The following is a 27,580-nucleotide window of genomic DNA, read 5'->3' as shown; positions in this document are numbered from 1 at the left end:
CAACTTCATGTTCCTGATTTTATGTTTCCTGGTGTTGGCTTGGATGTTTTTCTGATGAGTTGATGGTGGTGGCGCCACTGGATTAAAGCTAGCCTGGCTGAAGAAGGGTGACATACCTTGAAACCGGTCCCAGGATGTTTGTTTCCGGTCCAGGGAGGACCTGGCCTGGCAGTTCAGTCTGGACTGTTCCCATGGGGCATAGGGTCAAGAGTGATTTGCATATGGCTGTGTCCAAACTGGGGTGGCGTAGTGGGCAAAAGAACGATGGATTTAACCCAGATCTTTTGACTGGGGAGAATGTTTGCATTGTCAGCATTCAGTCCATCATTTGTTTTCTGTAGCAAGGAAGAGTCTGCCACTATGGTTCAGCTGATGCAAAAACAGTGCTGCTGTTCCACCCAATCAATAAACATTTCTGAGATGTCATGGCAATCTCCCTTTCACCCCAGGACAGTACATCCATACTTTTTCCCCAGCTTGTTTATCCATCTGCACCATTTGCCTGCTCTCCAACTCTGCGGTCTCTTCACTGCAGTGCTACCACCTTTGCCGCGCAAAGACTTAGACTCTCTGAGGGAGATTTACTAAGATTTTATGCCGTGTTTGTGTCCCAAAAGTAACGCAAAACGGTGCAAAATCTTTTTTCCTAATTAACTTTCCAGCGCTAAACGTGTTTAGCGCTGGAAACAACGTAAAAGTAATGCAAAGCAATGCATTGCCCTGCTTCACATTACTTTGCGCCGTGGGGGCATTCCAAGAGTAGTGCATGGGCGTTCCCATGCAACCACCCAAGCTTTCTCACGCTAAACCCAATTTATAAAAACAGTAGATTGAGTTTAGTGTGTGAAAACGACGCCCTTTTCTAATAGGCGCAAGGAAGGAGAAATGTTTTAATTTCTCCTTCCTTTTCAGACTTTGCATGCATGCTGCACTGTGCAGCACGCATGCAAAGTTGAAAAAGCTTTCCCTCGTGTCTAGCATAGTATTTTGTACAGGAAGGATACCCTTCCTGTACAAAACCTATGCTACACTCATGCACACACCCTAGCGCTACAGCACTAAGGTGTGTGCATGGCGCACGGCTGATGAAATCAAGGGAAATGGGAGGAGAGAGCCATATTTTTTCAAATATGGCACTCTCCTGCTCCCTCCATGTCGCGCACTGCAGCGCAGCCTCACGGGGGCTGCGTTGCGCAAGATTTTTGTAAATCTTCCCCTCTGTGCAGAATGTTGTGCTTGAGTCATAGCACTAGCTTTCCAATACCACTGTTTTCATCATGGTCTAAGATTGCATCTACTGAAGCACAATTACTCATTGATGGCTGCTGTGGTGACATCTAACACTCCCATGCTATAAGGCCTCACCCAGCTTTCAATACTCTGCATTCCATCCAGCCATAATATTGATGTGGTAGCCATCATTGATGAGAGAATACCTCTCACATTCCTGTTGAATTCGTCGGTTGAGCCATTTTAATGATCAGTGCTCTAGTTCATGTTATCTTATCCAGTGGCCCATAAACTACATTACTTCCTCATCTCATCATAAAACGTTTAGGTGTGGTTCAAATTGATGTAATACATGAATTACACTACAAACCAATGGCTGACGATTGTAGTAGGCCGAAGCAGAGTCATAAAAATACCTATGGAGACACATTTGCTCATGTAATGCCATCTCACCTCGAGTGCTTGGGTGGATTTTATTTATACACTGGTTTCATGCCTGACATCATGGTGCAACAGTCCATGATGACATGGTCTTCGAGGGTCGAGTGGCTTGGTACATTCCTACCTAATCCATGATAAGAGCCTCAATCTTTCTGTCTGATCTTGTTCATAACAACCATCTAATCACTGGTTCACCAAGCATAGTCCTGCAACCATTGCAATGGTTTTGAGTCAGGTCTTAGGCTCTAGCATCCTCCACTACTACCTGGGAGTGCTCCATGATCTCTAGTGGGAGGGTGCTGGTTCTGACACAACTGCTCAAGGCCTTTAAATGGGGTTTGAGGGTTGCAAGCATGTTGTTGGTTTGTGGCACTCCTTCATCCAAGTCCGTTCCTCCAAGCTCACTCAATCAGTCTAGCAGCAGGTCTGACCGAGGAGGAGCCACTTGTCATTTCTTTTAAACAAATGTCATTAATCTTCTCTTTAGAAAGTGTTCATTGTGCCACTTTTGTTTATAATAGCCAATGATTCATTTATGAACATAATTTTGAACTTTGCATCCAAATGTTGGTTTCTGATTAATGCTGCATTGTTTAGATTTTCTGCCATGTCAGTACTCTCCCTAAATCTGCGGATTAACTTGTGGTTCACGGGCACTGCTGTCTAATATGACAACACTGCGTTGGTTTCAGCCAGAGTTTGGCCAAACAGCATGGTCTCCAGTAGTCTCTGTGTTGTGCACGGTGGCATGTTGCAAATTCTCTGAAAGCTATGGATAGACCTTTCAACATTGTGCTTCGGTTACACTCATATTCTGATTATCTTCATTAGAGTTCTCATCAGTCTTCCAACTGCTCATTTGGCTTAGGGCCATCAAAAGATTATTTTCTGGTGTTGCATACCCAGAACACTGAGGGGGATATTCTCAAGACCGTGTGATAACTACCGCAAAAGTAGCTTAACGCAACTCATCACATCGCAGTCTACCGCGGGAAAACAATACCGTGGTAACGTGGTATTCCCAAGCCGGCGGTACAATGCGATAGGCCCTCGATAACGTGTCAAATGTCCGCGATAAAGTCAACGCGATGCCGCAAAAATGCAAAACACAAACGCCAAAAAAGTTGCGATGAGGCCAATCCCGATACAAAAACCAGTGAAAAACAGCCACAGGCCTGCAAATCCCACGCGTCATGTGGGAAAATGCACTATGAAAGCAATGGAGAAAGGGAGAAAACGAGTAACTGCGTAGCACCATAGATGCACCAAGACCGAGTGCAGAGGCCAACGTGAACCCCACAAGCCCCACAGACTGCAAGGAACAACGGTGTCGGGGAAGGCCAAGGAGAAGAGGGAGAGGAAGACGGGGTGCAGTACGCAGGAAAAGCAGAACAGCATCACAGAGGTAACAGAACACTGCCATCAACTGACACACAATTAGACCAACGTGAATGCAGTCGAGGAGGGCAATGGAGGAGGCCACGAGGGGCTGGCATGATGTGAAAAGCCAAACCAAGCACAAACCTGCTGCCAACAGGAAGACAGCAACGGCGACAGGAGGTGGGAGTCCTGCGCCACAGGAGGAGCAGGAGGAAACGGGGGCCACAGTCATCAGTGTGGAGACGCTGCAAGGAGGTGGGAGTCAGGACACAGCACGAGAGGACCTGACACAACATCAACAGGGTGAGTAATTACCAGGGACTTGGGGGACGGGGGAGATGGGCACAATGGCACACATGCACAACGATGTGTAGCACACTGCACACCCACAATGACACTGGATCATGTCCCTGAACCCCGTGGCACACTGCAGCGCACACACATAGCAATAATAGCAAATCCGACAACAATGTGGCACAAAGTACAACACCGACACTGCAGAACAGAGGACACAACTGGGTCCGCTCATGCGCAGAAACAGGCTAATCACATCTAACATAGCAGGAAACTATGTCCCCTGACTACTGTCAGGCTACAGTACAACTTAGATGGCATCTTCGTCAATTAATCCTGCCACTGCAAGGGAAAGGGGCTCAAGCTTATCTATTAAATCCCGCTAAGCTCAAGGTTATAGTTAAAGATAAAACCTAATTTTTTACTTCCGAGATAGCTGCAAAGGAATTTTTGGGGGCACTGTAAGGGTTAACTTGCTGCAGTGAGACTAGTGAGATCAGCGAAAGCTTCCTCTCCCATAAACTTAGTTTGGTATATGTGCAGGGAGATAGGGGGGTGGGGGAGCGCTCATTCCTCTCTGTCCATCTCTAAGAGGGACTATTCAGTCCCTTGGCCTCATCTGGGTGGGTTCAGGGGAAGGTGGGGGGGGTAGGGGTAGTAGCGGGGAGGGGGGAGTGGGGGGTGCGGGGCAAGTAACATAGGGAAGACAGCAGTATGGTGGAGGGACGCGTAATTGCGCAAGGCAAGGTATGGTTCAGTAAACTCTTCTTAGCTACATTTATCCTTTCAGAGTTTCTGGTGGAAGCAAGTCTTAAATACACCAATATTTGGGGGCGGTATTTTTCTGGTTTGATAGCTTTGATAAAACAAGATTTGATTAAAGATGGGTAAATTTGACATTTGCTCGTGGAATGTTTGTGGGTTGAACAACAGAAAAAAAAGAGGGATGATGGCTCAGATTCTTAAAACAATGAGGGTAGAATTGCTATGTATTCAAGAAACACACATCGCATGGAACAACAGGGTCTGCCTTAAAGATCTCGGTTTAGATCTATTGTGTTGCACACAGCAAGGGTCGAATACAAAAGGTGTTGCTATTTTTAAAAAAAACGGGTGGGGGGAATGCAAACGTGTTAAGACTGATCAATTTGGCCGGTGGGCCATTATCGAGATGAGGACAGATGGCCTTCTTTTTACTCTTTGCTCATTGTATGGGCCTAATGCTGACGACCCCGATATGCTGAATGACATCAGTATTGAATTGGCCTTGTGGCCTTCTCCTAAATCCTATGTGGGGATTTTAACTTACATCTGCGAGGAGATGAAAACATTAGTAGTAACATGGAGTATAAGGGGAAAAAGACTAGGGTTTTTAAGGCTACCAAGGGTCTCCTTAACGATTTTGGTCTAGTAGATGTCTGGTGGTTGAAAAGTTCTAACGACCTTGGCCATACATTTTTCTCCGCCCCTCATCAGAAACATGTTCGATTGGATTATTTTTTTACTGCCTTAGAATTATTGACTAACGCGAGGATTGACATTCAACCAAAAATAATTTCTGACCACAATCCTATTATTCTGGAATTAGAGGTAGAAACACTGTATAGACCCTCTAAAAAAACATGGACATTTGAGCGTCTGTTATTGGTTGACCCTGCTTCTCAGCGACAAATCTCTAAATGGATAGTGGAGTTTTTCGAATTTAATCGTGGATCTGCTCCAATTGGTATGATATGGGATGCTTTCAAGGCCGGGGTGCGGGGGGAGTCCCTTAGTTATTCGATTAATAAACAACGCAGAATAAAGGCAGAACAGGAGGATGAGTTGAATAAACTGAGAGCTTTAGAAATTACGTTTATGGCGGCTCTTATTAATACTCAGGATTCTGATCAGATAGCAAAAGATCTGGCTGTTCAAAAAATGAGGGTCTACCAAAATTTCGCTACCAAGTTAGCGGTCCAAATTGCGGTTCATCGTTCAGACTTATATGAGGTGGGAGAAAATTCGGGCGGCTACTTGGTAAAAGATTGAGGCAGAAGGAGGCTGCTAGGAGGGTGGATTCAATTCAGGATGAACTTGGGCAAATCCATTCAGAACCCGCGAAAGTCTTGGAGATCTTTAATAATTTTTATACTCAGTTGTACCTAAATGAAGATGTTACTGATAAAGAAGGCAAATTTGTAGGGTTCTGGGGAGATAATGAGATCCTAAAACTAATTCCAGAACAAAAAGAAGAGCTAGAGGCCGATATTTCTATTGAGGAAATGGAGGCAGCAATGTTATCCCTTGCGGTAGGTAAGGCGGTGGGCCCAGGCGGGATCCCCCTGGAATTCTTTAGAACCTTCTTCTCGGTTCTAAAAGACGAATTGCAGGCAATGTTTTTAAGTACTCAAAAGGGATTACCCCCTCCGTCTTGGCAGAAATCAATAATCACAGTCTTTCTTAAAAAAGACAAACCTCCTGTGTTACCTTCCTCGTACAGACCTATTTCATTAATCAATGCTGACAGCAAAATTTACTCCAAAGTCCTAGCTGTCCATCTGTCGAGTATTATTTCCACCCCTGTTTCACCACTTCAGCATGGGTTCATTCCTGGCCGCGATACGACTGATCACGTTCGTCGTGTGATAGCATTGATGGACTGGGCAGAAGCTACAAAGACCCCTATTGGAATCATCCTGTTGGATGCCGAGAAGGCATTCGACAGGGTGTCGTGGCCTTTTCTATGGAAGGTACTGCGTTTGAAGGGATTTAGACCGGGCATACTCCAAGCTATCAAGTCACTGTATCAATTACCTAATTCGTGTATACGCTTGTCGGGTAGAGAGTCAGAATCTTTCATAATTAGCCGCGGAACACGGCAAGGCTGTCCCAGCTCACCTTTATTATTTGCCTTATACATTGATTTATTTTTGTCTAAATTAAATCAGTCTAATGACATTAAACCTGTGGAAGTGGGTGACATTAAGTATAGAGCTCTGGCATTTGCAGACGATATTGTTATTCTCACTACTGATATTCCTTCTGCTCTATCAACAACTGAAGACCTTGCCTTGCAGTATGGGTTAATGTCTGGCTATAAACTAAATCTAACTAAAACTCAGATTTTATGTGTGGGGGGTAACCCTCCGGACGGCATCTCCACCCTCTCGGAAGCTACCTACTTGGGAATCAAGTTGTTTTCACCCGTCAATAAAATTCCTGAAATTAACTTGAACCCAGTATTAGATAGAGTTAAGGTTACTTTAGAGAGAATAAACAATCTTCATCTGTCACTGCATGGAAGGTCAAACATTTTAAAGATGCTGGTGCTGCCAAAACTTTTCTAGCTGTTTAGAACCATTACACTTGAATTTCCAGTTATATACTTTAAAAGGCTTGAGAACATTAGTTCTAGATTGTTATGGGACCATAAAAGGCATAGAAGGGCATACAAAAAGAGGGTGCTCCCTAGAACTATGGGAGGCTGGGGGATTCCGTATTTTTTGTTTTATTACCAGGCGGCAGCATTGAAATTCATATCTCCTTTGGTTGTTGGAGAAAGGGCTAAGCTGTTGCCCTGCCACAGTCCATCAATCTATGAATTTGGATTGGGTGAAAAGGCAAATTGCTGCTTGGTAAAATTTGCTGAACCCAGCTATTATAAAAAAACTAAGTTTAAAATTTATAAGGCTGCCTTTGCTATCTGGAGGCGAATTAAGCGGCATCTAGGTCTTTTGAGGCTGTAGGTATACTTCCTCCAATTTTTCGAGACTATACTTTTACTAGGTGGAAGCAGAAAGGGATCTCCCGCTTAGGAGATCTCTGTCTAGATGGCCAATTTTTATCTTTAACAGAGCTAAAACTACAATATGGTTTATCAAAACATGACTTCTTTAAATACTTGCAAATCCGTAGCTTTTGCAATACATTAGTTCCAGGTGGTATGCACCAATTTAGAAAAATTCCCTTAATAGAACAGTTGGGGAAAAGTATGCCTATTGGTTTTTTCTATTCTATGTTGATAAAGCTATTGCCAGACGACTTACAGTATTGTCAGGAAAGGTGGGAAAGGAAGTTAAATATAGAAAGAATTGCATTAAATACTTCTATTGCCTTGGCAAATGAAATATTAATGACTGGTAGGACGCGTGCACAACATTATATGGCTATTTATGATTTATATTATACACCGGGTAAGATTGCTAAATGGGGTACAGGAGCAGGATCTAAATGCAATAGGTGTGGTACTCCAGCTGCAGATGCTGTCCACATGTTCTACACGTGTTCAAAATTAGTGGATCTCCTATCTTCAATTCAATCCTTTTTGGCAGTAGTAGTGGGATCACCAGTATGCATTACTGGGGAGATGGTATTGATAGGAATTAAAACAGAAGCTGAAGCGCAAATAAGACAGAAGTCTATAATTTCCTTTCTGTTTATTTGTATGGCGATCCTGGGCGCTTGTATTACGAAAGATTGGATCTCCCCAGATCCTCCGGCATTTTTTGTTTGGAGGGCCAGACTTCTGGCGACCTTTAATATGGAATCTGCAATCTATAAGACAAAGGGACATAGAAAGAGAGCAAAGGGGATAAAAATATGGGCGCCAATTGTAGAATGGATTGAATAGTCTGTAAGATAGGGTATATTGTGTGTCACAATCCTCTTTTGATTAATACTCATTACTGGGGTCTGCTCTATTGCTATCTCTATTTGGGTTCCTAGAGCCTGCGGCTCATGTTTTGCTTTTTTGTTTTCTTTTTTTTTTTGTAGAACTCTGCCCTGTCAATTCACCTTATATGATTTATATGTTGGTTCTGGTCGTCACCTATACAATGTTGTAGATTTTGAAATGTGATTGTTTCTTGCATAAAATTTTCAAAATAATAAGGATACTGTGAGACGGAAATGCACGTGTACAACCACACATCCGTCATGTAGTCCAAATGTCCACTGTCCCGCATCAAATATCCAGCACCTCACAAACAGTCACAATGTACACAGTCATACAATCTGCATGTAAACTAGAACAATGTGACAACATACATTTCAACACAATGTCAACACGCATCTCCCCATCCCATTGCAGATCGACAAACAACACCTCCTGCAGAGCCGACCAGACCACTCATCAGTGTTATGCCGGAGGGTACCACCAAACCATCGACACCGAAGCCCTACAACCGCCCATGGAAATCTTAGGCAACACACCCCCAGGAGCAGGGCAGCCAAGCCACACAGAGGAGACCCCAGCCCCTGCACAGACCACACAGCAGGAAGCACCCGCCACCATGGATGGCTCCCAACACGTCACCTAGGCACACATCGCATCCCAATGCCTGGTGTCAGAATGCCAAGAGGAGGTGGCCGAACAGGCGCGGGTGGGGTCAGAGCCCATGGAAGCCAAACTAAATCACATACGTGGGTGTTCAAGTCCCATCAGGGACCAACAACACCCCACAAAGGAGACCCACACCACGACAGATGCACATGCATTTGCACATTTCCAGTACTGAACCACGCCCACAGGCACGCAATTATCATTCACACACCCACGCTGGACCTTCGTACGACAGCCCAGTACACTCCTCTTATGTATTGAGTGGGTGATGATAAAGCTACATGTCCAAGGTCTAACAAGCTGCCTGCAGTGACATGTTGAAGTCCGCTGTACACAACAAAATGTAATGCTGTCGGGCCCGGGGTCCTCATGCATACATTATGACCACACGGACACACACAGATAGTTTGTGGAACTGGCCACGAGCACGTGCACCCAGCCTTTTTATTGGCTGAGCCACATGTACAGTGACGCCTGTGCTGGATGTGTGTGGGGTGAGTGTAAGTCAGCCTGCAAGGAGTGGTTGGTGCTGACAAAAACTTGAACCGTGAACACAGGTAAAACGGAAACAGAAAACACCAGCATAACAGGGACAACGGTGGCGCATTATGGAGGTAGCTGGAGCAAGTACAGAGGTCACCCAATATGCAAACAGAAGTGTCCGTGAGCTGCAGTGCACTGAGGTTGGGCCACCTGGAGTGCCGAGCAGGGTATCAGGCAGATGATGGCATCCACCACAGGTGTGAGAAACTCTGTTAGTCTGCCAGTATGACTGTTTCGACTCTTGCGGGTGGGGGTGGACCTGGCGGTGGTGGTGTGTGCCTCCTGCAGTGATGCGTCATCCGGGCCAGTCAAGATTCGATTTGATGTGTGAGCCCTGGTGTAACGCAGTTGAGTCCGGAGGCAGTGGACAGCGCAGAGCCACATACACATGGCGTCGATGACCCCAAGGCCATTGTCTTGGAGGCCATCCAACATCTCAGGAGCCAGGGTCTCTGACTTGAGCTGCACAGAGTTAGTGGCCCCGGATGCACTGTGGACGGCACAGGCACACCACCACGGACGGTGACTTGCGGTGCAGTGAGATGGGCCATGCGAGCTGAGCGGTTCCTCATCGACGTCCAAGGTGAATGTGGCGGAGGGTTGCGGGGAACAGTGGAAGGTGTCCTCTAGGGAATGATGCAGAGGGTAGAAGCCGTCCGAAAGCAGAAAATTGAGGAGTGGAATGCTACTGCCTCGCTTTTGCCACAGAGTCAGTATCACTGACATGATGGTGATGACAACCCCCAGTCCATGGACTCAGTTGCCACAAAAGTTCAACCAGAAAGTGTTCATGGATCTTGGGGAACAGACTTAGTGGCACCGGAGTTGAAAGGGGATGCAGTCTGAGATGAGGCCTGTACAATGGTATCAAGTCAGCCATAAATAAATCAAGACTGAGTTCGAAATGTGTGACCTAATCGACCTCAGTGTAGGCTTGAGGCAGCGGTCAGCGCGGGCCAGACGCGGATCAGCGATCTCCTCTTGGAACTCTAACACACAACGTTGACATGGCATTTGGGGATGACTTGTGGTTGACGGAGGTAAAAGCACCAGAGCTGAGCGGGTGTTCAGTCAGCGACGATGACGTGTCCTGCCTGGTATGGACTGGATTGGATTGGTGTGAGGCCTGCTGGACCGCAGTGTAGGCCGGAAACAGCAGTCAGCAGGGGCCCATAGCCACATGTCGTTGGCTTGCGATGCACAGGGCACCAGGGCAGTTGTCATTAGTGTTCGATCACCTCCATAACCATGATCCTTTTTCCCTCCGGACTGAAACGTGTCATCCTCTTACACCTCTCATTGCGTGCAATGATATGTACTCTGCCATTGAAAAATCAAGACTCAGTTCCAACTGTGTGACCTACTCCAGCGCAGTGTGGCCCGAGGGCAGTAGTCTGCGTGGGCACACAGACACGTGTGGTTGGAATGCTATACACAGACTTGGTGTCACCACATCGAAGGGAGTATAGTGACATAAAAGCAGCCATAATTAATGTTCTCTGCCATAGTGTAATCAAGACTCAGTTCCAAATGCGTGACCCACTAGTCCGCTGTGTATGCCGGTGGAGTACGTCAACGAGAGGGTAGTACTGCGGGTTTGTGTCGCGGAGGCTGTGATGGTCTGAGGAGGCTGTCAGGGTCGGGGCACTCAGGCTTGGAGCTTGCACCGGCACATTATGGGCCCTCTTCGACACACACTGGTGTCAGCAGGTGTGCATTGAGGCCTGGGTGCGCAGGGCCTGGCAGGACTGGTACGGGGACCAGCGGGCCAGGGTCCAGCAGGCGCACAGCATCGCAGGCAACACCGCTCATGGAGACAGCATCAGCCTCGTGGGGGGGTGAGGGGCATCGCCCTGGCAGAGACGTTGGGCATTCTGGAAGAGACCCACACCCAGAGATACATGCTCTTTATTCACACCCCTACGCTGGCCTGGCGTACGCCGGGCCAGCCCACTCCGCTCACGCTTACAGGAGGGGGACGTAACAAGCTACATTTCCAGGATCTTCCCCACTGGCTGGGGTGACATGGTTGCGTCCACTGTCCACTACACTCCATACACCAGCGGTGTATGTTGACATGGATATGTGTGTGGTCTGCATACTGCAGTCTGGCCATCGGATCCACGCCACACTTGGCATTGTGTACATTCCTATTCATCGGTCACTTGCCTCCTTTGCACATGCCTGGTCCCTACCTCTTCCCACAATCTGCTATTGTGTGGTTGAAGGCCAAGCCGTTGATGGCTTATGTACATGGCTGGCCCAGGTTGCCACAGTAGGTTGTGCTATTGTGTCTGGTGGGTGGGCATGTTGTTATGTTGTATGTGAGTTTGTGATGTATGCATTCCCAGTGCTGTGAGGTGCATGATTGTGGAGTTGAGGTGTGTGGTGTGTTCATTTGGTACTTGCCAACGAGCAGCGCATTTTTGTAGGTGCCAGCCTGGAAGCGCCGATTCATGATGGACTGTCGGAAGATGTAGGATTCATGCACTCTGCATGGGTGGTTGGCGTCGACATTGGTAGAGATTCCCCGGTGGTCCACTATTCCCTGCACAGAGATGGAATGCCTGTGCTTTCGGTAGCGGATATTGTGTGCAGTGTTGCCAGGGGGCATAAGTAGGACATGTGTGCAGTCAATTGCCCCCTGACACATGAGGGAAGCCAGCTATGGTGTAGACACCTTGCTTGGTCTTCAGCTGTTCCTGCACAGTGTGGGGGAAGGATAGGTAGTGTGGTACCAAGCTGATGATGGCATCCAGGACAGTTGTGGGGGGCTTGGACTGGGCTGGCTGTGAGACTCCTCTGACTCTGGCATTTGCTGGTTGGAAGGTCCCAGAGGCCAACAGATGCAGCACAGCCTGCAGCTTTGTCTGCGGGGGGATGTTGGTTATCCGCTGTGTTGGTACCGTCAGCCTGTGGGCAATGGTGGTCAGGATGCGTAGGATGGTTGTCCTTTTGAGCCTGTGGTGGGCAATGACATTCCCTGGTGTTGGGTCTGTGAGGTTGGTGCGTTTTCAGGATGTCTTTGTCTCCGCTGCCTCAGTGTTGGTCCAGGAGGGGGTGGGGGATCCGGGGGGGTCCTGGGGGTGGTGCCGGAGGGCGTTGTGGCCCTGTTTGGGCTCAGAGCTGCATGATCAGTGGATCCATGGCATCTGTTATTCTTCAGGTGTGGCTGTGGTCTGGGCTCCCATTTCTGGTGCTGCTTGTCATACGACTTTGCACCAGGCCAGAGAAGGTGTTAATTTCCTTCTGCTAATGTACCTTATCGCCTGTTTTGTGATCTTATTGCAGATCAGGCTGGTCCTTGAGAATGTTGAGGTGTGGTGTTGTCGCTGATTTTTCCTCGGGAATGCCTACTCCGCATCTCATTAGCGATAGTTGCCGGGGTCATCTGTGGCGATGTTTTTTGAGGATGCTATCGCCGGAAAACTGGTGATAACGGCTATTTGCACCAGCTTGTGAATGGGGAGATAAATGTATCGCCAATTTGGCTGTGATAAAGTGCCGATAACTCGCCGATAGTTCCTTGAGAATATGCCCCTGAGTTATTCCTGAAAATCTGACCACTTGAAGGGTGATCTGTCAACAGTATGGAGGATAGTTGGTAACTCTAAGGTACTAAGTCTCTTCTCTAATTTGGAGAGTACCTGTTTGAATTGACTGAACTATCTAAGCAATGGGGAATTTTGTGCACAAGTCAATTCCGTAATAGGCAAAAATCTGTGCTGCAATTGACCCATAGCTTAGTGCATCCCACCTCTATCTTCACAAATGCAGGCGGTTCTGCACCTCCCAGCTTTTGCATCAGCAGCATTCACATATGGTCTGATCCACTAATGTATCCATGACAAGAAATGGACTTTCTCCATCAACTTAGTTTACGTTTTGATGATTCCTCGGTGCCCTCGGTATACTACACTGACCACATAGTGCTGTGGTGGTTTGGGGTTGATGAAGCTGTGCCCCTCAGGATGACCCAACTTTTTGAGGCGCAGACCTTACTGCATAGTCTACACAGAATTTGAAGATAGGTTTTGCTCTTCTCATCACTGGTTAGGACTCCCAGGAGTTACATGAGGTTGCTCAATGGCTTTCTGAACAATCTTGTCCTCTGCAGTTTGTAGCTATATGTCACTGATTGCAGGAAATTAGGTTACTGGTTGAGAGGGGTGACACCCTACTCATCAGCATTCACAATTCTTGCCCGGGTGAATAATGGGCACACCCTAAATTAACCTGTCCTCAACCCTCTGGTAGCTTGGCACAAATGCAGTCAGGCTTAACTTAGAGGTAATGTGAAAACTATTTATTCAGAACTTCAAGCAGTAATAAAGTAAAAACACAACACAAAAAAGTCTCACATCAATTTAGAATATTAGTGTAAAATTTTATAAATTATTTTACACCAAACCAACAGAAATCCAATAAGTAAAACTGAAGGTTTTGTAAAAATCAAGCTCTAACAGGCAAAAAGTCATGATAGACTGGGTCCACGTCACAAGTTCAGGCCGACTGCAATGGAGCGTGGGGCGGATACAGAACTGAGCTCTGTCTCCTAAGAAAGTACCTTGTGTCGCACTGCACGTGCCAGAATGAAGGAGCTGTCGACAATGATCTGAGATGCTAGGTCCGGCATCAAGATGTGTCATGCAGCGGTGGACTGATGAGCCATTAATGAGGAGATACGTTGAGCTGCAACTAGTCGATGAACTGTCGTCGAAGAGATGCAATGAGAAGTCCTGCGTTGTTGTTGAGGGAGCCATCGGGCTTGTAAGAACTTTCGCTGAGATGCTTCGGTGTTATGGACAGGCTGCGTCGTGCTGGGCCAGGTTTGATGTCGATAATGTTTCCAATTTTCTTCCTCACTGATCTGGTCCTTGTCCTGGCCCCAGCTTGTCTGGGGACACAAAAGACTAGTGTGAAATCCTTTTGAGTGTGGTGATGCAGAGACTTTGGGATATTCAAGAGTGGTAGGTAAGAGCTCCTCTCCCTCATCAAGTAAGAAATGGCCCATCCTGCCAATAGGTATTCCCCCATCTCACTTTCTGGGAGCAATACACAATGACCAGCTACACCTAGTCATGTGACCCAGGATACAGGATGCAGGCAACAAGTGGTGGGCAAAAGACTTTCTAAAAGTGGCATTTACAGAATTGTGACTTAAAATCCATCTTTACCATTATAGGAGTTTTAAATTATGATTCTTTAGACACCAAATTCAACATTCCTAACTGCCCCCAGTTGAAATATATTACTTTTAATATAACAAGGTAATCTAATGTTATCCTATAGATGAGGCAGGACTTGCAGTTAAGAGTTTTCACTACCAGGACATGTAAAAGTTTAAAGAAAGTGTCCAACTTTTTTAAATATGCCACACTCTGGTCTACCTTAGGGGTGACTAAAATGTATTAACAAGAAGGTTTGGGTCTGGCAAAAGGTTTATTTTGCCAGTTTGATATTCCAGTTTAAAACTAGTGGTGGAGTTACATGAAAACTCTGCAAGTGGAAATCAGCAGGTTGCTCAGCTCGCGATGATCTTTATTGCTGAAGCTTGTTCCGCGCTACAAAATCAGACTAAACGGCACCACGCAGCACACTAGAGGACACTGCTTCTTTGCTGCCACTCAAATTGATTTTCTATGTGAGAGGCAGCATTCTCACCATGAATAGTTGCTAGCCCATATTGAAAAAATCTCACGGGTGCCCTCCCAGTGCCCAAAAATCACTCTAGGGGATGGCAATTCTGGCTCACACTCGCCGAATTAGCATTAATGAGCCATGCACGAGAAAAAAATCTGCTATGCAGCAGTTGGCAGAGTCTGGGCGGACGGAACTCTGCATTACAAGCGTAACACGGAGTGGTCAAAATCCGGTGGCAGAGCGGAATTTATTGCCCACCCTTAACTAAAGCTGCACAAACAGACTGCAGTGGATGGCCTGAATCAGTTTTACATGGGTGGCACAATAAGTCCTGTAGGCCACTAGTAGCAATTAATTTACAGGTTCTGGGTACACGTAGTACCACTTTACTAGGGACTTATGGGCATCTGTATCAAATACCGTTATTGTGATTCTCAAATAGTGATTTTTAGGGAATCGCTATATGAGAATCGCAAAACGGGATGTAATAAAAAATTCGCAAATATTTTGCGATTCCTTGGCATTCCTTAATTGCGATTAGCAAATTGCGAATCGCAATTAAGGAATACCTTCCCATTCATTTCTATGGGCTAGGAAGCCCATAAGAATGAATGGGAAGACATTCTCAATTTGTGATTCGCAATTAGAGAATCGCAAAATGAGAATGCAATTTCAAAGGTGCCAGGCTGTCAAAAGGACACCCTGCTGCACCCCTGAAATATGTATGTGCCCCCTAAGGGCATGTATGTGCGCCACATGGCACTTTGAAAAATTCAAAAAAGTGCATTTTTCAAAGAAATTGCAAATTACCACCAACTTGAAGTTGGTGGTAATTTGCGATTCCTTAAGGCCAAATCGCACTTTTTCTGTGCTTCATACATTGCATTTAAGGAATTGCAATTTGCTATTCCTTAAATGCAATCGCAAAATAGAGAATCGCAAATTTTGCGATTCTCTAATTTGCTATGTCCTTTTGGGATGATACATCCCAAAAGGCCTTTTCCCGTTCGCAAACGGGCCGATTCTGAGAATCGGACCATTTGCGAACGGGAAAAGGGCTTGATACATATGCCCCCTACAAGTTAATTAAATGTGCCAAGTGGATGCAAGTCAATCTTAACATGTTCAGGGGAGAGAGCACAAGCCCTTAAGCACTAGTTAGCACTGGCAAAGTGTGCAGAGTCCTAAGGCTAACAAAAATGAATTCAGCAAAAACAGTAAGGCACAAGGTTTGAGGGAAGATCACCCTAAAGCTGACAATTCTAACATTGACTGACAGGCCATTGTCATATTGCATCTAAGCCTGTAGGACAAGGTGACTCTGTACCTCTGTAATTAAGGGATCAATTTCTCTCTCTTGGCAGAGGAATTGGAGCAGAGCGCTGCTTTTAAAGAGTAGTAGGAAAAACTTGTGGTTCGTGACTACACAAAAGTGTTGTCCATAAAGTAAAAATGAGTGCAGCCCCACTTGAAAGGCAGTAATCCTCTCTCAATTGGAGAGTATCTTTGCATTGTCTCTTTCAAGGACTGGCTGGCGAGATCAATGGGGTGCACACCCAATCTTGTTGTTCATGCATCAGTACTACTCCTGAGCCCCATAGGGCTGGAGTCCATTATGACCTTGCAGTTACAGTTTGGATCATGGTTGAGTCATTATAGTATGGAATGCTGATCGTTGGGTCCCAATGGGTTCTCGCTTTTGTCAGTGATCTCATGGGATCCGAGATTGTGGCAAGGTTAGGTACGAATCAGGCCAGAATTGTTTGCCAATAAAGAAAATATCTCCTTCCCTGATGCATATGACCAGTTCATCAATTGCAAGTGCAGTTTCTTGCACTCTCATAAAGCAATGTTAGGGAAGAAGCAAACTGCAGTTCTTTTCGCTGGATGATCCTATATGAGTGCCTTCTCATTGGATCACTGACAGAATATCGAGGACAAAAATATTGCGTGGACTGAATATTGTGTCAAAAATATCGAGGATCAAAATATGTGCACATGATATTTTGGACTCGATATTTAGTCCAAAGACCCTTTCATACGGTGTAATAAAGTCTGAAGTATGGTAATAGAATATAATAGATAAATATCGCCTAGCACAATGTATTTTTGTAAATGATATTTAGTGCAGGATATTTCTGTCAGCTTATATTTTTGTAATCAAATCGTGACATACATTCTAATAAACTATCCTCTACCTAATTAGTAATGTTAGCTCAGTGAATCATAATTTCGTCTCATTTGCATCACAGCCTAATAACTCACATAGGGGCATATTATCAATAAAACGGCGTTAAATTTAAGCGGCGCTAATGGGCTTGATAATATGCCCTTGAGAATTCCCATAGAAGCCCATGTTCTGGTGTCAACATGGGATTCTATTGGAATTCCCTGTGGCATATTATCAAGCCCATTATCGCCGCTATAGCAGCAGTTTCCTGCTGCTAAAGCGGCGATAATTCTAACGCTGTGCTTGATAATAAGCCCCATAGTGGCTAGAGTAAGAGCTTATGTCTTGACGTACAAACCTTTTTTCTCTCTCTCCCTGTTCCTTTCCATGTTATTTGCACTGTTTAACTTTTATGACTTTTGACTAATTCAAGAAGACACATTCTACAAACTTACTCAGAGATGTTGTATCCAGCCCAATCCCAGAGAGTGCCATTCCGGTGAAGAAGCGGAAGATGCTGTAGGTGATGAAGTTTGGTGAGAAGGCAGTGCAGGTCCCAGTGACAGCCATCTGCAGGTAAGACCAGATCAAAATGACTCTCCTCCCAAACCTAAGTGACAGGAAAAAGACCAAAACGATTATGCAGCTGTAACTCATGGCACCATTTTATTGTTTATGTTTATGAGATTTATAAAGCGCTCAAATACCCATGGGTGTCTCGGCGCTGAGGACGGCAGCATGAAACTAATACCACGGATACTTATTGTGTGAATAGCCATGTTTTCTTCATTTTCCTGAACGTTAATAACGATTGGGATGATCTATCTGGGATTGTTCTTCCATACATACATGTAAGATGTAAATGCTGGACAACTACAGCTCAGGGTGGTTAACTGACTTTCTAATTGACTTATACCTGGTGGTAGGTGATCTATTCTTCAGCACAGTAGGACTTCTGTTGCCTTGGCCCCAACTCCCAGTTATCTACTTCAGTAATCACTCAATTTATTGCGCATATTTAAACTAGCAGCTATGGAGTATGGAATTTTCGGTCCCACTTTTATAGTAAGTTTCCAGACAAGGGATGTTGATCACAATGTAAAAGACCTGAATCTGGTTTGGGACAGTACCTCTTTTTTGGTTATTTCAACTCCAAAGAACAGATATAGTCTTTGTCTCTGGTGAGGCTCTTCTCGGCAGGTATTAAAGATGGATGACTCCAATTGAGGCACCTACAACACCAGCATAATCAAGTGTGAAGTTCTGCTCCTGCTGGCTGTCACCAGCCATTTTAGAGGTGTTGGAGGTGGGGAACAAATGAGGAGGCCCCTGCCCACTATCAGCTCTGATGGCAATGCTCTAAGCATCTTATTTAAATACACACGGACACACACACACACATATATTTATATGTGTATGTTGATGTACACATATATCAATTAAAACTACAATTTTGAAATATTAACAAGAATGTATCATATAATGTTATTTTCCTTTTAATTTACTACTATAACATATATATAAATAATATATGTATTTACAGACAAAGAACAAAAATTAAAACTATTACAAATGAAGTAGAAAACACTTTAAAAACATTAGAATTTAATTATGCATAAAAAGTAAACAATAGAAAAAAATATGTTTTTCGAAAAATATCCTAAAAATAACATACATTTCTTAATATAAAAAATATTAAATTAAAAACAAATAAAAATACATAATTAAATAACACTAACAAAACAATTACATTTTAGAAATAATAAATATACTATTCCCACGCCAGTCGAGGTTTTACTCAGGAGGTGTGACACATACTATTCCCACTCCAGTCGGCGCAACAGTAGGGATAGCGTTTGATTTAGGAGGGGTAAAATGTACGATTCGCACTCCAGTTGGTTCAACATTAGAGAAAGCATTGGACTCAGCATGGGTAAAATGTACTATTCCCACTCTGATATGTGCAACAGTAGGGAAAGCATTGGATTGCGACGGGGTAAAATGTACTATTCCCACTGCAGTGTGTTCAACAGTAGGGAAATCATTGAACAGAAGAAGGGTAAAATGTACTATTCCTACTCTTGTCAGTGCAACAGTAGGGAAAGCGCTGGACTCAGGAGGGGTAAAACATACTATTCTCACTCCAATAGGTGCAACAGTAGGGAAAGCATTGGACTCAGAAAGGGTGAAATATACTATTCCAAATCCAGTTGTTGCAACAGTCGTAAAAGCATTGGACTCAGGAGGGGTCAAATTTAATGTTCCCACTTCAAAATGTGCAACAGTGAGGAAAGCGTTGAATTGTGGAGGTGTAACATTTAAAACATGTATTAATTCACCAAAAATAGTAAATATCAAATATTTTAACTTGCAACATCAATATAATGTTAATTAAACATGTTTAGATAACATTCAAAGGTATGTATAAAAATATAGTTATTTAAATACACACGGACACACACACACACATAGATATTTATATGTGTATGTTGTATGTACACATATATCAATTAAAACTCAAATTTAAAATATTAACAAGAATGTATCTTATAATTTTGTTTTGCTTTTAATTTACTACTATAACATATATATATATAAATAATATATATATACGTACAAAGAAAACAAATTAAAACTATTACAAATAAAGTAGAAAACACTTTAAAAGTAAACAATAGGAAAAAATATGTTTTACGAAAAATATCCTAAAAATAACATACATTTCTTAATATAAAAAAATATTAAATTAAAAACAAATAAAATTACATAATTAAATAATACTAACAAAATAATTACATTTTAGAAATAATACATATACTATTACCACGCCAGTCGAGGCAACAGTAGGGAAAATTCCAATAATTGTTTATTTCATTACATTCCCACACTATACTCCCACATACCTAGCAGCCCAAATGTAAACTATAATTAAAATACAGAATTATAACACAATTACCATATCAAGTAATAAATTAAATAATTATTATCAAATGAATAATTAACTGTTGATTAATTATTACTTATATACCTTCCCAGACTATCCCCCTAAAACACAACACACCTAATAGATAACATAAATATATATATATATATGTATTAAATAATTGACATATTTATAAATGAATTGCAGATTTAAATTAAAAGTATGGATTAATTAAAATTTAAAAATTACTTAACTTTTCTTCCCATACCCCTACAAACCCAACAACTGGCACATAAAATATAACTTGAATAATATAATAATTACACAATTTACATAGTTAACTATCAATTAAATAATTAATTACGAAATAATAAATTATTACTTAATTAACTTCCCATCCTATACCCCTTCAAACACAACCTGCATCTAAAACATAACTTAAAAAATAATATTTACACAATTTACATATTATACATTTAATAAATATTAATTAATCAATTATTACTTAATTATTACGTAATTAACAACCCACTCTGTACTCCTACAATCCCAACAACCCACACGTAAAGCCTAACTTTAAATAATTATAAATACACAATTTACATGAATAATAATTAATTAAATAGTTAATAATTAATCTATTATTACGTAAATACCTACCCCCATCCCCCTACAAACCCACTAATTCACACCTAAAACATAACTTTAACAAAGAATATTTACACAATTTACATAATTAATGATCAATTAATTAATTCATGATCAATTCATAATTAAGAAATTATAACAATTAAATACCCACCCTATACCGCTACAAACCCAACAACCTGCACCTAAAACATAATTTGAAAAGATAATTATACAATTTAAATAATTAATTATCATTTAAATAATTAAAATTAATGAAAATAGAAATGTTTACTAGTTATACTTAATTTGCTTTCCATCCTGTAACCCTATAACCCTCACAACTCGTTACAACACTATCGATTAGTATAAATAATGAAATAAAATTTTCAAATAAATTCAAATTACAAACTATATTGAAAAACATTACGAACAATTATACAAACAATATAAAACATATACAATTACAATATTATTTAAAACACATAAAGATATTAAATAAATGACATTTTACAACACTAATATTGTAAATGATATCAACAACAATATTCTTGAAAAGGATTTTACGTACATCAAAAATCAATATATTTGTTAACGGTTTTCCTGCATCATGATATTTCTGTGTGACAATATTAAAAACTGGATATTAGTGTCACTCGATATTTAGTACTCAATATTTGTCCGAATAGCCCAAGCGTGGAGTTCGGATCTTTTATGTGCCAAACTAATATGAACTCATCTCCAGAGTTCTGAATGATTGTGGTGCAAAGATTGGATTGTTTAACCCTATCTGGGGAAATACCCTTCCATTGAGAGAGTGATGTGGTCCATCCATTGGGTTTCTATAAATGAGCTGTTGGAGCACCACTGCAAGAAGAGCCTGGGTCCAAAATGGAGTCAATAACGGACGCTTGTCCTCTCCCTATAAGAAGGCTTCTCCTTGAAAAGAATTTATTAAATCAACACGGTCATATGAGACTACAAATTTCCTCAGCTCCCGCCCTCCCTTTGGTATCTAATGGTGCTACTTCAGCTATTGAACCCAGAAAGCCAAGCTCTTCCAGCAAATCCCCGACCTTGGCATTAAAATCACTGCATAACAAAAAACGGGGTTGAAGTGTGGTGCCAGACACAATAGGTTCCAAACTCATGATAAAGCAAAACAGCTCCTCAAATTAACAAAATCATTATTATACAAATTTATCAGATAAAAATAAAAGGGGCCTTCGGTATCCTTGATAAGCAGGGCCTAGAAAGCAGGACTGCCTGTATCAATAACTGACACTTTTGCCCTGAGATTTAATTTCACCCATATTGAGAGTCCACCTCTAGCTCTCTGATGTAAGGGAGCTACAGCGGGACAACAGTAGCAGGAAAAGCCCCTGCTTACAATTGATGTGATCGCTCATGTTTCTGCATAACAAAGAAATCAAACTTATCAATACATGTCAACCATTCTGGGTTTAAGACCTTATCTTTCAGCCCTGCCACATTCCAGCTTGCCAGTAAAAGAGAAAAGCTAAGTCCAGTCCTATTTTATAATAATGTATCTCAGAATAACATTCACATATTTTAGTGTAGAGTTCATTTTAATGGTGCTTTTGATTGAGCCCCCCTGTTTTGACAGCCTAAATGGGGGTGAATACTAGCCTGATATGTGCTTAAGGTAAGTCACACTACTAATTACTAAAAAATGAATGTGTCCTCATATAATGCAACTGGTGCTCTGTAAAGAGCTCTGATACCCAATTTGGGTCAAGTTCGAGCTATATAAAACTCTGTCAAATATAAAATAAAATGTAATATGTTTTTAATACTGAAAAAATTAATTGGGTATCATTATGTGTGTAAGTATCGTATCCTAATGATTTCATTTTATATATAAAGAGAACTTTAGTTTATGTTGTCTATCAGAGTGTGCCCTAATCCACAGAACACTGAGGGCCTGATTAGGAGTTTGGCGATGCGGCACCTGGTCTGCCCTGCTGCCGCACCGCCAAACCAGTGGTCGGGCTGCCTACCAGATTTCAAGTATTTCTTGTGTCTGGAGGGCTTTTTTTACGTTCCCATGGCAGTGACCTGAAAATGGGCACCGCAATGGGAACGCCAAAAACAGTTCCTGCACTGCATGGAATATGATGTCCATGCCGTGCAGGAACTGGGGCGCATGCACACAGGGTGGCGAATATACCATGTTACAAAGCATGTCATCACATCGCGTTACAACGACCGCGTTGTTAGAATGCGATACCTTTACATCGCAAGTCAGTAGATCGACTTGCTGTGGTGGGCGCGCTGGATTTAGGAATAGTATAATTTACTATTCCAGCTCCAGCATGTGCATTAGTAGGGAAGGTGTTGGAATAGTAAATTATACTATTCCTTATGTTTAGGCGCCCCCTACAGCAATTTGATCTAATGACTTCCGATGTAAAGGTATCGCATTCTAACAACGCAATCGTTGTAACGACCACGTTGTAACAGTAACGCGGTGTGATGGCAGCGCTGTAAACGCTGTTTCCCCAGGGCGGCACATGTTGTGCCCCCCAGCATGCATACCATAATGCAGAGGGGAAAGGGGGCCCTGTACAGCCCCCTTTGTTTCCACTCAGCCACAGTTTTCATAGAGGGGGAACCGCTATGAAAACCATGGCAGAGGGGAAACGCGTAATATGCATGGTGGGATTGCCGTGGTCCCACCAAGCATATTACGGTCTCCTGACTGCCACACCACTGCTAGGGAACTGGCAGCAGTGGCGGGCAAAGGCAGTCTGACTGTCGTAATTGTGATAGGGTGGTCGGAAGACCGCCACGCCCCCATGAGTCTGGTGGTCCTTGTCTGCCAGACTCATAAATAGGCCCTAAGGCCAGACTCGTAAAAAGGCCCTAAGGCCAGTACCATCATCAAATCCCATATGGCACAAGAGATATTCCTCTTATGTAGTGTCATTAAAGTTAATATGTGTTCCTCAATGGCCCAGCCTTAAAAATATTTTGTAAAGTGAGTGTGACAGATTTACATAAACAGAAGTTTATAAACTAGCATTTGAATGCATTAAATATTGCTCCAATCAGTATTCTTCTCTTTAAATTGCACACTTTGCTTATGCATTTAAAAGTCCCAGTCTCTTGCGAGGTTCTGGTCCATGACAATGAAATTGGTGCATATGTGCCTTTCGAGCAGCCTTCGGAATTATGTTATCCCCTGTGCAACTTCCCTCATGTTCATATCTCATTTTGATGTGAGAGTTAGTAGTGTTCTCTCGGGTGATATTGGTTGTCATGAACTCAACTCCATGAGCTGTTTGTCATTATTGGCGTTATTATAACTACTTCAACTTTTTCCACTAGATTCTTTTTCAGGCTCCTTGCATAGTGATTAAGCTTGAGCTAATCCTAAAACATTTAGAGCTTGGAAGAGGAAGATAGATGAGAAGATAATACATTGGTAATATGTATCACTCCTGATCCTGGTCTTCCTTGACCCAGTTCTGGATGCCTTCCTTCTGTGTAATTTATGGCATCAAATGCAGACATGGGTGAGTTGCTTTCAATTATTTGAACCTCTTTTGAGGGTGGCCTGTGTTTATGGGAAGAGCAGGTGCAGAGGCTAGGAATTATGAATTGGTTTTTTTTCTTTTGGGGTTAGGATAGGTAAATGCTTTCTGTCCAACAAGGCAAATTCGGGCTGTGACTAGTAATCTTAGGAGTCAGATTAACAGTAAGTAACTAGCTCATTTTTACCCACTGCATTCCCCTGTTGTGGCTTTAATCAGCTTTAGGCTTAGTATGCTTATGTATGTTTTTTGGGGGGAAGAGCATACAGATAATCTTTCAATCCATTTTATAACACAGCAGCATATTTATCAAAAACACCTATTTATTTGAATTGTTCTACAGCAAAATTTGAAATATTGCATCAGTCATATTCAGTTCATCTTATGATATACTGGCAAATTCATGTCCGCGCCTTTATTTCAATATGTTGCAAAGCATAGTTTCAAGCACGACAATGAACAAGATTGCCCTTCCCTCTAATAATGTGGGAATTTGGTACTTACTCCTGAATGGTTCACAGCACACGCAGCGGCTAAAACTAGAGATATAAAAATACTGCTTAGCTTTTCCTCCTCTTACTCATGACATAAACTCTAATTCAGATACAGCCTCAGTTAACCTTCTACGCATTATAGTATATCTATATAGAGTGAATAAACACAAATTGGTACAATATGGCCTCTGACCCCTAATGTGGCTCCTGTTAGTATTCAAAGTATTCAATGCCTTTCCACAGCTTCAGAAACTTACTGTATGAGTCGGACCTAGGGGCATAACATTACTCAAAGTCCTTTTATTTTTAACATTGTAGACCTCCAGCGCTTAAATGTAGGTGCCAGCTCAGTTTCCCAGTTTTAAAGAATTATGGACCTCACAATAAGGGTGTTCAAGAAAAGTTTTTTCTTACGCTCGGTATTAAAATTGGTACTCAATGGATAGCCCAGTAGAATTAACTGCGGGTCATTTGGAAATTCACTATCTACCATGTGTCTGCAGTAGTCCTGTATGGAGGTCCAAAACTCCTCTATCTTGAGGCAGTTCCAAATAATATGAGTTCAATTTTCAACTAATTCTGCTAAGCACCTGAAGCACTTTATTGGTGTCTGGGGATTGATTTTGTTCAGTAGAGCCGGAGTCTGGTATAGCAGCCATTTGGTACAGCATTGCATACTCTGTGATTCGACCCCCTTAATAGGGAGAAGTTGTATACATTTATCTTATTCCAGATATCTCTTGAGATACACATTTCCCTTCTTAACTGCCATCTCTATTGTGCTTTACTGAAAAACGTAACTCCTTATCATTTAAAAGGGTGACCTTCCAGTGCATTACAGATCTGTGTGTGCTTGTCTATATTAAATCCTCGACTGGCCCCAGTCTTTTCCTGATTATTATGGGATCCAGCTTTTTTTTTAAATGTGCGATTTGGATAAAAGAGCCTTGGATTGCTACTTTTGCATATCTAATGCTTGGTTCTATGACTGCCCATACTTTCCAAGTATCATAGTTTACAAAAATCACAGATGATGTAGTAACCATTGATCTCCATTCTGTGGGTGGCTGTTTTATCTGGAAGGGGACAAGAACCTATAAAAATGTTCACACGTCTAGTTGATCCATTAATAATTACATAGGACCTGATTACCAACATCGCCGCATACTCGGGACGAAACGACCTCCAGTCTGCGCACATGGTGCGGTCTCATACTCCCATTTATTTATGGGAGCTTGTGCTGAGTCCGTAAACCGACAGTAGCACAAGCTCCCATGGTGGAATGGGAGATACTGTTAATCCCTGCACTGTGTGGCAGGCACCTCAAGGCAAGGGTTAACAGGGGGGTACCATAGATGGCCCCTCGGCCCCCAACTGGAGGCCGTGAAGGAATGTGGGCCCTGCTAGGGGACCTCAAAGTCACTTTCTGACAGGCTTTCCATGTCAGAAGCCCAACATGAAAAGCCTGTAGGAAACCAACATCGTAATCCCGACGGCAAAATCTCCGTCCTCATATATTATGTTTGGGCCTCCAACTGGCCAACGGGCACCTTGAGCCCATCGGAATCCAGCCGGAATGACTGGCTGGTTTCAATTCCACCCGCCTACATTGTTATTACGTGGTCGGAATTGAAACCGGAGATGTCGGTCAGAAAGCCTCCGACCGCGCTTTCTGACCGACATCATAATCGGCCCCATAGTGTTTAAACAGCTGTTCTTTTTCTTTTAAACAGCCACTACAAAAGCTTATATCGGACCTTTTTTGGTGATTTGGTTAAGTGTAGGTGTCATTTATCTTACATTCCTGCAGTTATAAATCTAAACAAAATCTATTGGTCTCTTGGTACCTGGGGAGTTAAAAAATCAATAAGAGAAATGTGCAATGGTCGCAAAAGGATATTCTCTCAAATTGGGCAATGCTAGACCCACCCTCCCTCTTTTACTGAGTTATAGAGAATGTTTATTGCTATTCTAGGTGCTTTATTGGCCCAAGGAAATGTTGAAAAATTTCTTCTATTTCTTGAATGATTTAATTTGCAAAACACAGGGCAAAGAGGTGAATAATAGCAGTGAAACATCTGTATCAGAGCAACTCTGTCCATTATAGATCTGGGTAGAATTGTCCACTTTAAAAAAGTGCTTTAATTCTTTTAACTTATGGCATGTAATTTAAAGCAAAAAGATTGTTGATGTCCTCTGTAATATACATATTGAGATACCTCTTGGGTCTGTGATTCACAAGACGATGAAGATCTGAAGATAAAGGGGTCAATTAGAATGTCTGGTGGATCGCCACCGCCCGCATGGCGGTGGCGATCCGCCTGACATTCTTTCCCACCCGCATGCTGATTCCCCCCGCCATATTACTATGGCGGGGGGGACCCCAGGGGACGGAAAGACCGCCCTCCGGTTTTCCACCCGGTCGATGAGTCGACCGGGCGGAAAAGGTTTTAATATGGTGACGGTGTCTGTTAGACACCGTCATCCATATTACAATACATTCGGGGATTTGCACGCCGCCACGGAAATGCATGCGGTCCTATGGTACCCCCCTGCATTTGCATGCACAACAAGGCAGGCACCGTGCAGTGCTTGCCACGTTGTGCTTAATCTTACCAAAAGAAAGGTGGTATGAATAATAGGACAGGCGCTGTCAGAAATATCCACTATCCATTGTCTTCCCAAAAAAAGACAAGCCACCGGATAATCTCGGTTCCTATAGACCGATATCTTTAATTAACTCAGATGCCAAAATTTTCTCCAAACTTTTGGCATCGCGTTTAGCTCCCCTGATGCATCTGATGGTATCTGAGGAACAACACGGTTTTATTCCCGGCAGGGACACGACTGCACATATTAACACTGCTATAGTAGCATTTGATATCGCCAAGCACATGGAGCAGCATATAGGAATGATTATGTTAGATGCCGAGAAGGCCTTCGACCGGGTGGCCT

The 27,580-nt window shown here is 42.9% G+C and overlaps 1 protein-coding gene across 1 annotated transcript in view; it reads right to left on the bottom strand.

The window, feature by feature from the left end:
• Positions 1 to 27,580, bottom strand: part of LOC146798594 (solute carrier family 22 member 6-A-like) — a 315,472-nt gene that overhangs the window by 207,175 nt on the left and 80,717 nt on the right. Inside the window, exon 3 of the mRNA XM_085625902.1 lies at positions 17,480 to 17,634. Coding sequence (XP_085482028.1) covers positions 17,480 to 17,634 — 155 coding nt within the window. The remainder of the gene's footprint in view (positions 1 to 17,479; positions 17,635 to 27,580) is intronic.

Source organism: Triturus cristatus, chromosome 9 (genome assembly GCF_964204655.1).
Source record: "Triturus cristatus chromosome 9, aTriCri1.1, whole genome shotgun sequence".
In the NCBI taxonomy this organism is placed as follows: domain Eukaryota; kingdom Metazoa; phylum Chordata; class Amphibia; order Caudata; family Salamandridae; genus Triturus; species Triturus cristatus.
This window is presented reverse-complemented; position numbering and strand designations above follow the sequence as displayed.